Source organism: Pholcus phalangioides, unplaced genomic scaffold, assembly GCF_987345545.1.
Source record: "Pholcus phalangioides strain wild (caught in Gottingen) unplaced genomic scaffold, Ppha-v1.0 ptg000008l_1, whole genome shotgun sequence".
Classification (NCBI taxonomy): domain Eukaryota; kingdom Metazoa; phylum Arthropoda; class Arachnida; order Araneae; family Pholcidae; genus Pholcus; species Pholcus phalangioides.
In genome coordinates this window covers 61,360,107-61,375,130 of record NW_028301601.1, presented here as the reverse complement: position 1 = coordinate 61,375,130, position 15,024 = coordinate 61,360,107, and the positions used below count along the sequence as shown (strand labels likewise).

Sequence of the window (15,024 nt, the reverse complement as noted above, 5' to 3'; positions counted from 1 at the left end):
GTAAATATGTAAAATTTGGCGAACATCAGTCCAAAATTGTAGATTTTTATAGAGAAAACACACACACAGAAAATCAATTTTGTATATATAGATTGTGATGGATTTTTATTTAAAATTTATATTCGGCCAAATCGCTATTCGTCCAATCCCTAGTGAAAGCCAAGGCTTTGCGGGTGATATAGTCAAATAACACCGACTAGAAAGGCCTTATCGCCTTGAGGGCAGGACTCGGCGCAAAACTCCTTGCATTCCGCAGAAAGGCCCTGTCTGAAACGCATTGCTAGGGAACCACGGTAACCTAAGTAAACGTTCCAAAACTGATTGTTGAGGCACAGAAACTATTGTTATCCGATAAAAATACGATACGATACGTTTCCGATTAAAATCTAATTTAGACATGAAATACCTCTATAGAATTTCAGGCCCATCCTAAATTCATGGCCTAGGGGGCCTAGATAATAATTATAATAACGATAATATAATAGTTATATAACGATGTTATAAATGCTTCGACTGCTTGTCGGGGACCTATTGAAAATTTTCACCTTGTACAGCGTTAGGGCCGGGCCAAGGCATTTTACGCCTCTCCAAAGCCCTCTAATGAGTGTGAGTTAATGAGGCAAATTTAATAATGGCGTGTTAATTAGTAATTGATGAAATTGTTATGAGACTTGTTCAACAGTAGAATCATGATAAAATTAGTAGACACAATACATTTAATTCCGTTTCACGGCCCACCAATTCGGTGTTTCTCAAAGTGTGCGTCGCAGCTACTAGAAATCGTCGCCAACCTCTGCCGGGGCGTCGCAGTGACCTGGAGATATTCATCTGAGTGCCTATTTATGCTTTGAAGCGGTTCTTTTTTACAGGGGAAAATATCTATCGAACTATTCTAGAGAACCGCAGAGGAATCCAATCATGAATTGGGCAAGGAAGCCGCGGGTGACAAAGGTTTAAGAACCACTGGGCCAATTTTTTGTCGGCCCGGTTTGGCTGCTCGAACCCGACACTGTTATCACTAAAAGGGTGAAGGAAATATTTTTATAACATTTAAAATCATAAAAATCCAGATTTATATTAAAAAGTCCATTCAGTCATCGGTCGGGCCTCCGGAGAAGCCATCGCTATTAGCGGTAAATGGCTCGGCTCTTGATGCCGCTATCAGCAGCTTCTTCTTCCCCGAGGCCTCGTTCACCGAATTATTCGATGGTTTCCCACACAGTTCTATAAATGAAGAGTGAGCCCTTCACTCTATGAAGGGCGCCATCCCCCCTCGGTCTTTTCTATGGTCTGGAATTCTTTTCTTTATTTAGGAAGGGCCACTTCTGGAAATGACAATTTTCTCATATCTAACCTCTATTTAGGACCCACATCTGAAAACAGCCGTATTCCCCAGTAACGAAGGGACTCGGGCACGGTGGCCCCCACGCAGCCGGGCCCCCAGGCTTGATCTTTGACCAGGCCTGATTTTTCACGAACCACCGTATAGAAAATTTATTGTGGGGGAAAAACAAATAATTTAAGAATTACCTCGGGCCCCTGTCAGCCCCACCCGTGTAGGGGCCATGCCATATTAGTGGTCCTCTCAGACAGACTTCACTACAGTCGAATCCCGTTATAACGAACGCCAAGAGACCGGAGGAATCACTTCGTTAAAACGAAATTTCGTTATAAAGGAATTCCAGATTATCTATCATTGTTCCTATATAAACTTATTTGGGGGATTAGAAAAGAGTTCGTTAAAACGAGATTTTTGCTATAACGATATTCGTTAAAACGGGATTCGACAGTATTTTAACACATAGGAAGTGCAACCTACCGTGATTCTCTATTCCCACAACACACTTAAGAACTAAGAATCACAATTTCATTGTTGAAACAACTGCTAAAACAATTGCCCTGCAATAAATTGATTGTTTTAATCGCAACAATTCCTTGTAGTGAGAAAATTTCCCAAGCTCTGTTTCAAGACATTGTTGCAAATACTACCACAGCGTTGTCATGAGCATTGTTGACAAAATCATTGTTGGAATGAAGCGTATATATTTTTATTAGTTTTATATTTCTTATAATTACAGTATTTGAAGTCGTTATCATTAACGTATCATCGTGTGGTTCGAGGCCTGTACCTTAAACTGCGTGGAGGCCTAAGGTAGGTAAAAATCCAATGGAGCCCAGATTTCCAATCCTGTTAGCAGGCCCTTCATTTCAACTTTTCCCGTGAGGCGGCAAAGAATACATATACTATATACATATACTAATTTACGCGCCCGCGCATGTATATATTTCACCTTGTCCATTTCCATTGTATTTTTTCCTCTGGCCCCCTCCCCTAAATGACGGGCCTGATAATCTGTGAGATCTGATGGACAAGGCCGTCTAAAGAGGCCTGGGGGATTCCGGGCAGAGTAAGTTTTCTGAGGTAGAAATGTCTGCCTACCAATTAGCACGCCATTGAAAATTTTAACCTTCTCATTTTTATGAGGTCCCCTCCGCACTTGAGGCCCCCGAGCTTATCCATCCTATAAGATGGTACTGCAAATGGAGCTACATCGGATCACTCCAGCGTTATTACGGCCCTGCCCTCATCATATATGACTTCTGCCCGCTGGCAATAAACGCAAAAGATTATGGAAAAAGCCGTTGACCAGGAGCCAACTGACCTGGGGGGGGGGGTGTTCTTGAAGAGCTCATTGGGGGGGATCCGTGAAGTTGGATGAGAAAAAAATCAAAATGTTTTTTACATTTTGTTCGGTCTGAATATTATTCTGTGAGGGAGGAGTGTGGGGGACGTTGGTGGTCTTCACCTGATTGGGCACAGAGGGTCCATGGAGAACAAATGGTTAAGAACCCATGAATGGTGAGGTAAGAAAATTTACTATTATAAAATAATACTAAATCGGATACCCAACTGATGGAGGATGGGGGGGGGGGGACTCCAGCATCATGGAGCCAAGCCGAGATCTTTGAGGACCCTTCAATGATTTTATTACACAATCTTCGACATAAGGGGGAGGGGGGAAATTATGATTATGTTAATTTCAGGCCGCAGGGTAGGAGCCCTGTCAGCTTCTCCCCTTTTGTGGGGACGGGGGTTAATGGCCACTGTCTTACCTTAGGGAACCTTTAAAGCAATATCCATATTCTAAGATATCCGTAAAATAACACCTGTCTCCTAGGGAACCCTTGAAACAACATAAAAGACTGCATCTGAAATGGAATAAATGTGCTACATGGCCGTCTCAAGAGCATCATGGGGCCCCTAGGGGAAATTGATTCTTCCCACAGCCCTCCCTCCTGACTAGAAATGATTGAAAGGACCCCAGGCCGTGCCAAGGTGGGGCCTCATGCGTGAATATCATGCCTTCCCCCCCCCCCCCACCAACAAGGGCAGAGCTGACAGGGCCGGGCATGATTATCATGTTTTGTTTTTTCACAATAGGGGCTCGTCAAAGATCCCAGCTTAGGATGAGGGGGGCGATGGTTAAGATGGCATAGTCAAGTGGAGCATTTGCCCATGGGCTCAAGATTATTGGGCCCCCACAGATTTATATGTATATAATATTAATATAAACATATATATTCACTGAGTAGCAAAAAATATTTTACCCTAATTGCAGAGGCCCCAAATTCTGGCTGGGAGGGGGGGGGGGCTCTGGATCAGAAAGGGCGTTAAGCTTACAGTTTTCCTGTTCAAAATTACAGGAAGAGAGGCAGCAAAATAGACACTGACCGCTGGTGACCAATTAAATTTTTAATTTCCAGTTCCGCTCCAGTCCAAGGGCCCCCCCCCCCCATGTCATATTCGGGCCCTGTTCCAAGGAACCCTTGGAGGAATCAACTGGATCTCGACCCATGGTCGAGAGAATCGTTTTATTCACTACAACAAAACAAAAACTATTTACACTGCTATTATTTGCTACTCATCGCGGAACCCTGGTCATGTCTCGGGAAGGCCAGAGACGGCCGCAAATCCGATTTGAAAGGCCCAAAAGAAATATTTGTAGACCACAAAAACGTGGTCAACGGGAGCCAAAACTGGGTCCCACACAGGTGGAGATTTCTCTTTTCTCGAGCCGTTCCTAGGGAGAACCGCCAGGGTTCCTCAGAACTTCGGTCCAGGAAGACTGCCTTAAACAATAAAACAAGAGGGGCGTGAAATTTGATCGGTCAAAACACTTACCCGTATATAGCGTCTTTGTCCCGTTTGTGAACGTCCGGCATGGACCCCATGACGTGGTTGGCGATGTTGACATGACTGTTGCCATACTGATGGAGATTATTGGACGGTCCGTGGTTCATGTGATGGGACAGGTTCGGCATCGGCCGGTGCGGGTCGTAAAGGGACGGCGGCCCGCCACCGTCCACTCCGTAAGGGTGAGGGATGCCGTCTTCGTTATACTGCATTATCGTACGTCGTTATTTTATTATTCCAAAGGAAAGCCCGAAACCAATTTATTCAACGATTGAAAAAAAAGACACAAATAAACACGAGAGAAATGGTCACCACCGAAGTCCAACCGGCGGATAAACTTGTGGAAGGTGCCGCCGCGGAATTCTCACAGATGGCGCTCGCGCGTGAAAGCGACTTCACCCGACCAAGTTTTTCCGTGTAGTGCGTGTAATAACAGGAGTTTGGTTTCTGTTAACTTTTTACTCACGAGTCCCCGCCTACTTTTGTGAGGTGGAAATCGCCAAGGTGATAAGTGAGCACTTCGTCGCCATCACCTTGGCGACTTTTTTTTTGTTTTCTCACTTCCCCTTCCACCCCCCCTCTCTGTGTAACCCATTGACACTGGATACCTTTAGAATTGAATTCTGATCCGTGTAATGTTTCTCTTCCAATGAACTCTCGTCTCGTTTCGATGGTTCCCAAACTCTTTGCCGCGGTACATTAGGGTACCCGAAAAATTATTTTATCTTTTTTTTTGAATTGAGAGAATAAATGTACTGTTCCTCTCCCCCCGCCGTATTTTATGATGGTTTTCGTTTGGGAGAAAATTTGTTGTTTGTTATTTCTATATACAAATGGAAAATATTTTAAAAATTTAGAGAGTGAATTGTTGGACGACTGAAGATCAGTCTAACTCGGTTACAACTACATCGAAGATACGACGAAAATTTGTCGTTATCACTGAGGTGCATGGGCGGAGATACGGGGGGGGGGGCATTGTCTTCCCCCCCCCCCAGCGTCAATGGTGGAGTCGACTGATCTAATGTATATGCATATCTCTATATATGCATGTATTACATCATCATCGTGCCCCCTCAGCAATAATGACTGTGCCCCCCCCCCAGACTTCCAAGTCTATCTCCGCCTATGCCGAATTGTCGATGCAACCGAAGTTGATGTTTTCAAAATCTTTTCAAGTATGAAATATAAAATCAAATGGAACCAAACATGGTCGGAGATACGCAATGGAAAAGGGGACATGACATGGAGGGCATTGCTCCCCTCCCCGCGTCAAAGGTGGAGCCAACTCATCTAATATGCATATGCGTATATGTACGAATTGACATCGTCATGCCCCCCTCTTCCCCAGCAATCATCTTCCAGTGCCCCCCCCTCCCCCAGACTTTCATGTATATCTTCGCTTATGGAATCAAATAATATACATGATCACAGTAACTAGTAGTTTTTAACAAGAAAAATAAAGGAATCGGGATCATAAACATGGGATATTCCCATTTCTCACCAGTCATTGACCCAGGGCGATGTTACCTGAGAGGGGCGAATTGTGTAAGTTCATTTGAACTTACAATTAGGGGACAAATTTTCCCACATTATTCAGCTCTTGGAGGAGGGCATTCCCATCGCAACACCCCCCCCCCCCGCCCGGATCCGCGCCTGAGTGCAGGCAAGCATCTTCAGCTGCGAGTGGAGTGGAGGCAAACATCTTCAGCTCGAATGAAACCGAGACAGGCGGATCCAGGGCAATGTATCAGAGGAGAAACTTAATGCGTAGGTGCATCGGATCATCCCGTATTTTACGGGACAGACAAACTTAACCCCCCATATAATTCGGCTCTTGGATCGCCCATCCATCGCCCCTGCTGGATTCATGCTTGTTTCTCACCAAAAATGTTATGAACATTGTGAATAGATAACCCTTTGAGGAGGAAATAAAGTGCTGCAGCAAGTGTGTAGTGGAGACGGTGGGTCGACACAGTGGTGGTCGGCTGTAGTTGTGTCCTGCGGTTCCCAACTCTTCAAGGCGCAAACGCAAGCCGATCTCCCCATTAAAAAGGTATCATCACAGAGAGCAACAGGCCTACACAACGGCACATTTATTCAATCATTACATTATACTCACAGTTAGAAGAATTGATGGCAGATGGCAGCACATACACACAACAAGCATTACACAGAAACAATCTTCACAATCTTGGATTCACAACACGTACACGCTGTACCAGTTCGTTGGAAATTCAGTAGAGGAAAGTATACGAGGGGTACATGTACGGTTAAGTAGCAATAGCGAAGTTCGTAGCGTCACTGAAGGAAGTCATTTCACTTATAACCATTGGGTATAGCAGGCCAACGTATTCGCCACATTTACCTTTTTTTTGTAATACAGTCGAATCCCGTCTTAACGAATACCGTTATAGCGAAAATCTCGTTTTAACGAACACTTTTCTAATCCCCCAAATAAGTTTACATAGGAATAAATGCTAGATTACCTGGAATTCCTTTATAACGAAATTTCGTTTTAACGGAGTGATTCCTCCTGTCTCTTGGCGTTCGTTATACCGGGATTCGACTGTATATCCTGAGGCGTTCTGCTATAGATGGTGTTGTTATAACAGAGGTCGTTATAACCGACTATGACTGTTTATACCAATTAATAATGAATAATTTGAACATTGCTGATCAGAATTTTAGCATTTTTTTGGATAGGAATTTCAAATTCTCAAAGTCATTGGCTCAGAATTCAAAATTCTTTGAGCCAGTGATCGGAATTCGTAGTTCGTTTAGGAACTACGAATTCCGAAATTCATAGATTCATTGAAATTCACAATTCCTAAACACACATTCATCGGAATTCGGAATCTTCAAATTCATGGATTAGAATTTAAAATTCTTTGAGCCAGTGATCGGAATTCACAGGTCTTAAACACATTCATCGCAATTCACAGTTTCTAACCACTTCAACGGCTCGTCACCAACACTACAAAGTTTGATGTTTTCACACAGGTATTATTTATTTGTTCCTAAAATTCGCCGCTCGGAGCACAGTTGCGTACCCATCTCTAGTTCCGGCCCTGAATATAATATTAGGTTTGGCGCGGGCCGCGGGTTGAGCACGCATGATATACCGACAGGTAATTTTCTTTTACTAAACCCAATCCCTAAACGAATAAACTTCCGAATTTATTTTTAAACAGCATATCCGCCACCTATGATGAAGATTTCCATCTGGGTCCAGCCGGGCACCGACCAAGGCAGGGCCGCCCTCACCAGACGCGGGGTCCGGTGTGGAAATAACTAGTCCCGGTATTTTCCTTCTGTGAGAAAGGGGAATCAAAAATTCGAAAAATGAAAATCATGAAAATTCACAAGTAAATTCAATAAATAATTTCAGCACCTACGAAAATTCAGAATATATGAAAGAAATAATTTCGAAGTTAGTGAAAATTCAGTAAAAATTCAGTAATAAAGCAAAAAAAAAAACAATTCCAGAATTCATTTAAATTCAGAATAAATGAAAGAAATAGTGATTTCCATCTAGAAAATATTGATGAAAATTCATAATTTTAGAATTGTTGATAATGTGGTGATGATGCATTAATGATAATGTGATGATGATTCATTGGTGATAAATGAATGGAATACTTTCAGAATTGATAAATGAATGGAATACTTTCAGAATTGATAAATGAATGGAATACTTTCAGAATTGATAAATGAATGGAATACTTTCAGAATTGATAAATGAATGGAATACTTTCAGAATTGATAAATGAATGGAATACTTTCAGAATTGATAAATGAATGGAATACTTTCAGAATTGATAAAATTCCGAATTCCAGAATTGATTGTTCAGAATAAGTGAATTAAATACTTTCAGAATTGATGAAAGTTCAGAATTTTTCAGAATCGATTGAAAAAGCTCAGAATTTTTTGAAAACAAAGAAAACAATTCTCGAGATATATAGTCGAAATTCAGAATTCATGAAAGAAATTATTCCAAAATTATTTCTTTAAAGATGTTAATGCAGAATTCCAGGAATATTTCTTCCTGGAAGAAAACGCGCAGTTCCAGAATTAACTAAAATTCAGAATTTATGAAAGAGAAATTATTGTTTCAGGTAATGGCGGCTCCCGGTGTGACCGCACCTGTCGCACACCACTAAGGGCGGCTCTGGTCAACGGGTCTCACGATAGTGAGATCTTGTTGAAATTTTCGAGAGTAGATAGTGAATTGGTACGCAATCAGCTGTCAGTTCTAGACCAGTGTTTCCTCAACCGCCGGGCTCTGACATCGGTCAAGCCGGGCCGTGAGTGACCGACCGTTTCATTTTTACCCATTTATTTCGCATTAGTCGTATATATGAACTGAGCTTCTACTCACAAAAAAGAAAATCAAACGAGCCGTGAGCTTCCAAAGGTTGAGAATCGCTGTTCTAGGTGAGGAGGAATCACATGAATCACTTCGGGCTCCATGATGCATTCAAAACGCCCTGATACATCTATACAAAACAAAACTAGAAAAACGACTACAAATCTGATCACCGATCGATAAAAAAAACCAACCAATATTAGTCATATAGAGCTCTTTTAACACACGGGACAAACTCGAAAGAAAAATTTCGACACAACGATTTCAGTGTCCGCTTCAAAGAGTTTTCGGCGTAATTTCATCACTGTGACTAACACTTCACTGAGTATAAAAAGAATTAAAAAAAAATCCGAGTCTCTGTTATACCAGACGTGACAGGATTCAAAAATTAAAACAAAAAAAAAAGAATCCGAGTTCGTAGATCCCAAAGGGACAAGAAACAAAAAAGTGAAGAAAAAAAAATCGCTACTAACCACTCACTCACTCACTCACTAGACGATAAATGCGACAACAGGTCACACGGTTTTTCTGAGAAAATGTCCGACACGGGTTTGTATATGTCTGCAAAAATCCGCTCTTCCCCCCCAACATTCTTTTTTTTCCTAGAAAATAAGGAAAAAAGGTTGGCATGCACATACATACAACATGGCCGCGCTGTTGACTTTGACACTCTCTGCAAGAAAAATCAACCATGCAAAGAAAAGCAATCACTTTCATGGAAAAAAAACACAACAACATGCGAAATAAAAGCAAAACAAAAGGAACTTGAATAACGACCGTCTATTTTATAAATAAGTAAAAAGAATTTTTTTTTCTTTTGAGCATGTGGAGAGAAAAATCCATGTCCGATCTATCATCATTACACCAACATTCAATGTTGCCCTGGCCACCAATGATGGTCGCATCTCAACAAAAAAAAAAAAGGCCAAATATAAATAACCCAACATGAAGAATCACCATACACCATACCGTGAATGTTAAGTTTCATTCAAAAAATAATAACAAATGGGATAAAAATTTACAACATGATGGATAGAAATGTTTTTCGGCGATACATAATCCCCCAAGTATGAATGATACTCGAGACCAGCCTCTTTATTATACGTTACTGTGATGATCCATCTTCTCTTCGAATCAGGGGCGTATGATAATTCTGTGCGTCACTGTACCCCTGAATAATTATGGAGATTATGATACATTTCGAGGGAGTTCGGATTCTGTATGTTTTTTTTTTCCCGCCAGAAAAGAAATGAATATCATCCCGATGTTCAATTACCTTTCCTACGTGTCTATTTAATATTCTTATAGTGTATTTATATATGTTATGTCTTATTAATACTAGACACACACACACTAGTTATAAACGCTTGATATTACATGGTGGTCATGTGTGTGTTTCGAAGCAAATTTTACTGCCTTATGTTTTTATAGGGTTAATTGGGGTGGATAGGAATGGTTTTTTTTCCACTTCTGGAAATTTGACTGATGTTTTAGTCGCAAAATAAATTTTTTTAACGTCCGAATTCGTATTAAATATTTTTTATATTTCTATTTATTGTTCATAAGGCCGGGATTACACTATAAGAGTTTGATAAAATTCCTTTTATAAAACTTGAAAAATCCAACCAATAAGACTCATAGGTTACGTTCGAGCAAATGCAACCAATAATCTTATCAGCTGAATTTTTCAAATTTTACAAAAGAACTTTTAGAAAACTTTTATAGTGTAATCTCGGCCTAAATCGTACCTCTCTCGCTCCGAGATCACCTTACGTTTCCCACGAGATCTTTACGATCTGTCTAGGAAATTTGCTAGTGTGTTAGTAGACATCCATGCCTGAACCGGGATTCAAACCCAGACCTGCACAGTCAGAAGCTCCATCTAGGGAAAAATTCCATCTAGTTGTTTTTCTTGTTGCTGGTTGTATATCTAGTCTTTTTCAAGAAATTTTCCCCTGTGTAGTAGTAATTAATCTGTTATTAAATTACATAAAAAAATATGGAAATCTCCCGGTTAATACGGAACGTACGGTCATCTAAATAATGACTGGAATTAATTATGGTTGTTTTAAGCCCGGTTTTTCTAGTTGTTTTTGATGGAGAATCTAGTTGGGAAATTTTTTTTTGGTTGTTGGAAACACTGGATAAATGTGAACGTGTAAAACTACTTACTAAATTACGGCAGCGACCTATATGGCTAGGTGGCTAGATTTTCATAAAAATGGTAAATAATTTCCGGTTTCCTTGCATCTTTTGTTAGTTTTTTTTGCAGGTGGTTGTCCTTTCTTTTTCCAGAAAAGGCAAGGATTAATTCTCACAAACGCATAATAACTGTCTTCTCCCGGTACCCAATTTTTAAAAAGGAGTTTCCAAGTACAGTATTTAGCTTTAACATATTTCCAAACTGGCTGATGCAGGTACCAGATACCTATTACAAGAAAGCCACATCTTCTTTTTTTTTGTCTTGCTAGCAAACATGCGAAACATCTCACAATTTGCTTTTCGACTTCAGAAGGCAATGCCTGGGAACATCCTTGCTCAGTTACGTTCATTGGAGCTTTCTTTCCGTCGATTCCATTATAAAATACAACCTTGTTATGGGGTTTTGGAACTCCATAATGCTTTTCTGCTTAACGGCAGCTTTTATTTCTGTTCTTATCTACAACAGCATTTGCGACATCAGCCGTGTAGAATGGATTTGTCTTCTTCCGGGCATAACTTCATGGTAACTGCTGTAATAACGAAAAATGTGCAAAAAGATTTCAAGTTTTTATGTCTACAATGACTTAAAAATGGTGTTCACATTTACTTCATATGAGAAAAAATGTCGAGCATAAATGTGTAAACGTTTGCCTAAAAATTTTTCATTTACGTTTTGTGTGTATAAACATAACAGCAGATAAACATCAAAACCTGAAAATTTTATAATTACTTCTAAAAATGTCCTTAGAATAGAACGTTTTCCAGGGGGTAACACAAATTCAATGAAGGATTTGAAATTCTGCTCCTCACAAACAAAACATGTAAACGTGAGGAGCAGCTTCAATGTCGCCCAATATCGACTGAACGACTCTTGTCACTACATTCACTCTATATTGTAAAAAGTATCGAAAGTATTTATGATCTGTAATGTGCGTTGACAATTACCCCTCTCTGAAAATTCACATTCACCCATTTGACCCTACATACTTTTCTCTGTCAGGTAATGTTTTTTGAAGAGATTTTTATGGATATGTGTATTTGGAAATATTCTGATTTTGTAGCTTCTGTATTTTGAAATATTTGAGAAGTTTCAGAATTAATTTTTGAGTTTTGAAAGTTCTCGGATTGAATCTGAAAAATCCGAACCTTCCGGAAGTTTTCATATTAGAACTCAAAAAGAAATTATGATAGTTCTCGGATTAGGACTAAAAAATAAAATGAGAAAGTTTTCTTATCCAAGAACTTGATACAAGAACTTTGATTTGAGAACTTTGCGACATTATTTCCCAGTTCTGATCCAACAACTTTCACAATTTGTTTTCGAGTTCTGATCCGACAACCTTCATGATTTATTTTCCAGTTCTGATCCGAAAACTTTCTCATTTTATTTTTTAGTCCTAATCCGAGAACTATCATAATTTCTTTTTGAGTTCTAATATGAAAACTTCCGGAAGGTTCGGATTTTTCAGATTCAATCCGAGAACTTTCACAATTCATTTCAGTTTTGACCCAAAAACTTTGAGAATAGGAAATCCGGGAAATTTTGAATTCTCATTGAAATTATTCTTTCCAGACCTTTCGAATTTTGAATTTACATCCAAGGGCTTTTAAAATTTCAAATCCTTATCCGATGATTCGTATAATTTCTTTTGGAATTCTGATTGAAGCCCTTTAAAAATTTCAAATTTGTATATAGAAACTTTCAGAATTTTGAATTCTTTTAAAATGAGAATCGAGATATCAGTTCCGCACAGAAATGCGCTCAAAATTTTGAATTCTTACCCGGGAACTTTCAGGATTTTGAATTTGAATAGAACAACTTCTCTAAATTTTTCTAATTGGTATTTCATGTATTTCTAGAGTTCAGAGCTCATCTTCCCAGGACCCTAATTCTCATCTTCCAGAATTTCAATTTCGCACAAAAAGAAGTGTTTGAATTTCAGTATAACGTTCAGAGACTTCCAGAATTTTTAATCGTCATCCAAAGAAGTTTTTTTCGAGAGAATTAAGTATTTTTCTTTAAACTTTTAGATCCAAAATTTTTTATTTTGTTATAATGATATTCAAAATTCTGATTCTAGAGGTTCCAAAAGTTAGAATTCTTTTATTGAAATTTTAGGTTGGAGTGGGGCCGTGCCCAAACATGCCCGTGCCATCATCATCATCTTTGGTTTCCCATGTAGGATGCGCTTAGGTAATTTTGCCCATTACTCTAGCACCAAGTAATGTAACATGAATTGTGGGTCATGCGTTTGTGAAGAAATATTATTCTGTGAATTCCCAAAAGTTTTGCAACCGGCGTAGAGGTGTGAGGTATGGTGTCTAATACCATATGAGCCCCTTGAGCGGGATTATGGTATAACTGCAAACCGATATGGGCCCTATTAAAATAATTGCAGAGGTTGCTCTTATCTGCGGTACCCTATTAAAGGAAAAAGGAGCAGAGGAGATCTAAGGATATGGCCAAAACTCAACATGAGGTTATTGAAAATAACTCATGAGATAGAAGAGTTGATCCACTTTGCCCAAGAATATTTAGAAGACACCAACGAATAAGGCAAATACACAAAAAATAATAAAAGTCCTAATGCATTTCAACACCAATGGGTGCCGTCTTCAGAGGAAAAATTTAACCACTAGTTTCGCTGACCGAGTTTCCCATTTGGGTTGAATACCAAATCTTCACGCTCGGTTGCTCAGCGGAAGAAGTACGTCTGTTCACTTCAAATGGCGTGGTCAGAATGAAGCTGTGAGCCTGCGTGAGATACTAATGCAGCGTCCTGATTGGACCTTTGCGGAATAGTGCTATCCGATTGGTCCATTCGAATTTTCTTGTAATTCCCGCTCAAAATGAATTTAAGCCATGGTGTTGCGATCGGGGGTGTAGATTTATTATCGTTCACTAGTATATTTTTGAAGGCCCGAATATATGTGCCTTCGTAGAAATCTAGATCAACTGTGGACTTGACTTTGTGAAAAACTCTCGCTTCTTGAAATTTGAATTTGTGGCCTTCTTGCCAACAGTGAGCGGCGATGGTCGATTTTTCACATTCCTGATTCTTAACACAGCGAGCGTGTTCATTTAATCTTGCTTTTATGGGTCTCCTTGTCTGTCCTATATAACCAAGAGAGCAATCACCACATGGAATGTAATAAATGCCCCATTGTTTATTCTCCGGTATAGCATCCTTAGGGGGCATGAAACCAAAGTTTTTAGTGGGCACATCTATGGTTGTTAGATTAAACTTTTTAAGAATCGGTTTGATCTTCAGTGAGAGCACTGGATCGTAGGGTATGACTACACTTTCTCTGAGTGGTCTCTCTGTAATATTTTCTAGAGTGGTTCCTCGTGCCGGTTTCAAGAATTTTCTACTTAATTCGTCAACGATCTTGGTGTTGAACCCCCTGTCTATCGCAATTGCTCTGATGGTTTCAAGTTCATGGTCTAAAGTGTTCCGATCTGAACAGATGTTAAATGCTCTCTCTACAAAGGTGCGAAAAGACGAAAGTTTCTGTTGCATAGGATGGCAAGATCTGAAATGAGGTGGTAATGAGACTGCGAAAGGCTTACGATAGACCGAGGTGTGGAACTGTGATTTCCGTTTCGTTACTAATACGTCCAAGAAAGAGAGTTCATTGTTAGTTTCGAATTCGGCTGTGAACTGAACATGAGGGTCTATGTCATTCATAATGAGTAATAATTGTTCCAAGTCATCTTTAGAGCCGTCCCAAAGCACAAAAGTATCGTCCACGTATCTTCGATAAAATGAGAAGGGCACAACGTTCAATGTTCAACGTTCCTATGCAACAGAAACTTTCGTCTTTTCGCACCTTTGTAGAGAGAGCATTTAACATCTGTTCAGATCGGAACACTTTAGACCATGAACTTGAAACCATCAGAGCAATTGCGATAGACAGGGGGTTCAACACCAAGATCGTTGACGAATTAAGTAGAAAATTCTTGAAACCGGCACGAGGAACCACTCTAGAAAATATTACAGAGAGACCACTCAGAGAAAGTGTAGTCATACCCTACGATCCAGTGCTCTCACTGAAGATCAAACCGATTCTTAAAAAGTTTAATCTAACAACCATAGATGTGCCCACTAAAAACTTTGGTTTCATGCCCCCTAAGGATGCTATACCGGAGAATAAACAATGGGGCATTTATTACATTCCATGTGGTGATTGCTCTCTTGGTTATATAGGACAGACAAGGAGACCCATAAAAGCAAGATTAAATGAACACGCTCGCTGTGT

At 39.9% G+C, this 15,024-nt stretch overlaps 1 protein-coding gene across 4 annotated transcripts in view; it reads right to left on the bottom strand.

The window, feature by feature from the left end:
• Window positions 1–4,626, bottom strand: part of hth (Meis homeobox homothorax) — a 130,179-nt gene extending 125,553 nt beyond the window's left edge. For 3 of the 4 annotated variants that reach the window (XM_089235131.1, XM_089235133.1, XM_089235130.1), the window contains exon 1: window positions 4,184–4,617. In XM_089235131.1, the coding sequence (XP_089091257.1) occupies window positions 4,184–4,407 (224 nt within the window). In that variant the 5' untranslated portion in view covers window positions 4,408–4,617. Of the gene's footprint in view, window positions 1–4,183 lie in introns of all 4 variants that reach the window. The other variant, XM_089235132.1, reaches the window with a different exon arrangement.
• Window positions 4,627–15,024: the final 10,398 nt, after the last annotated feature.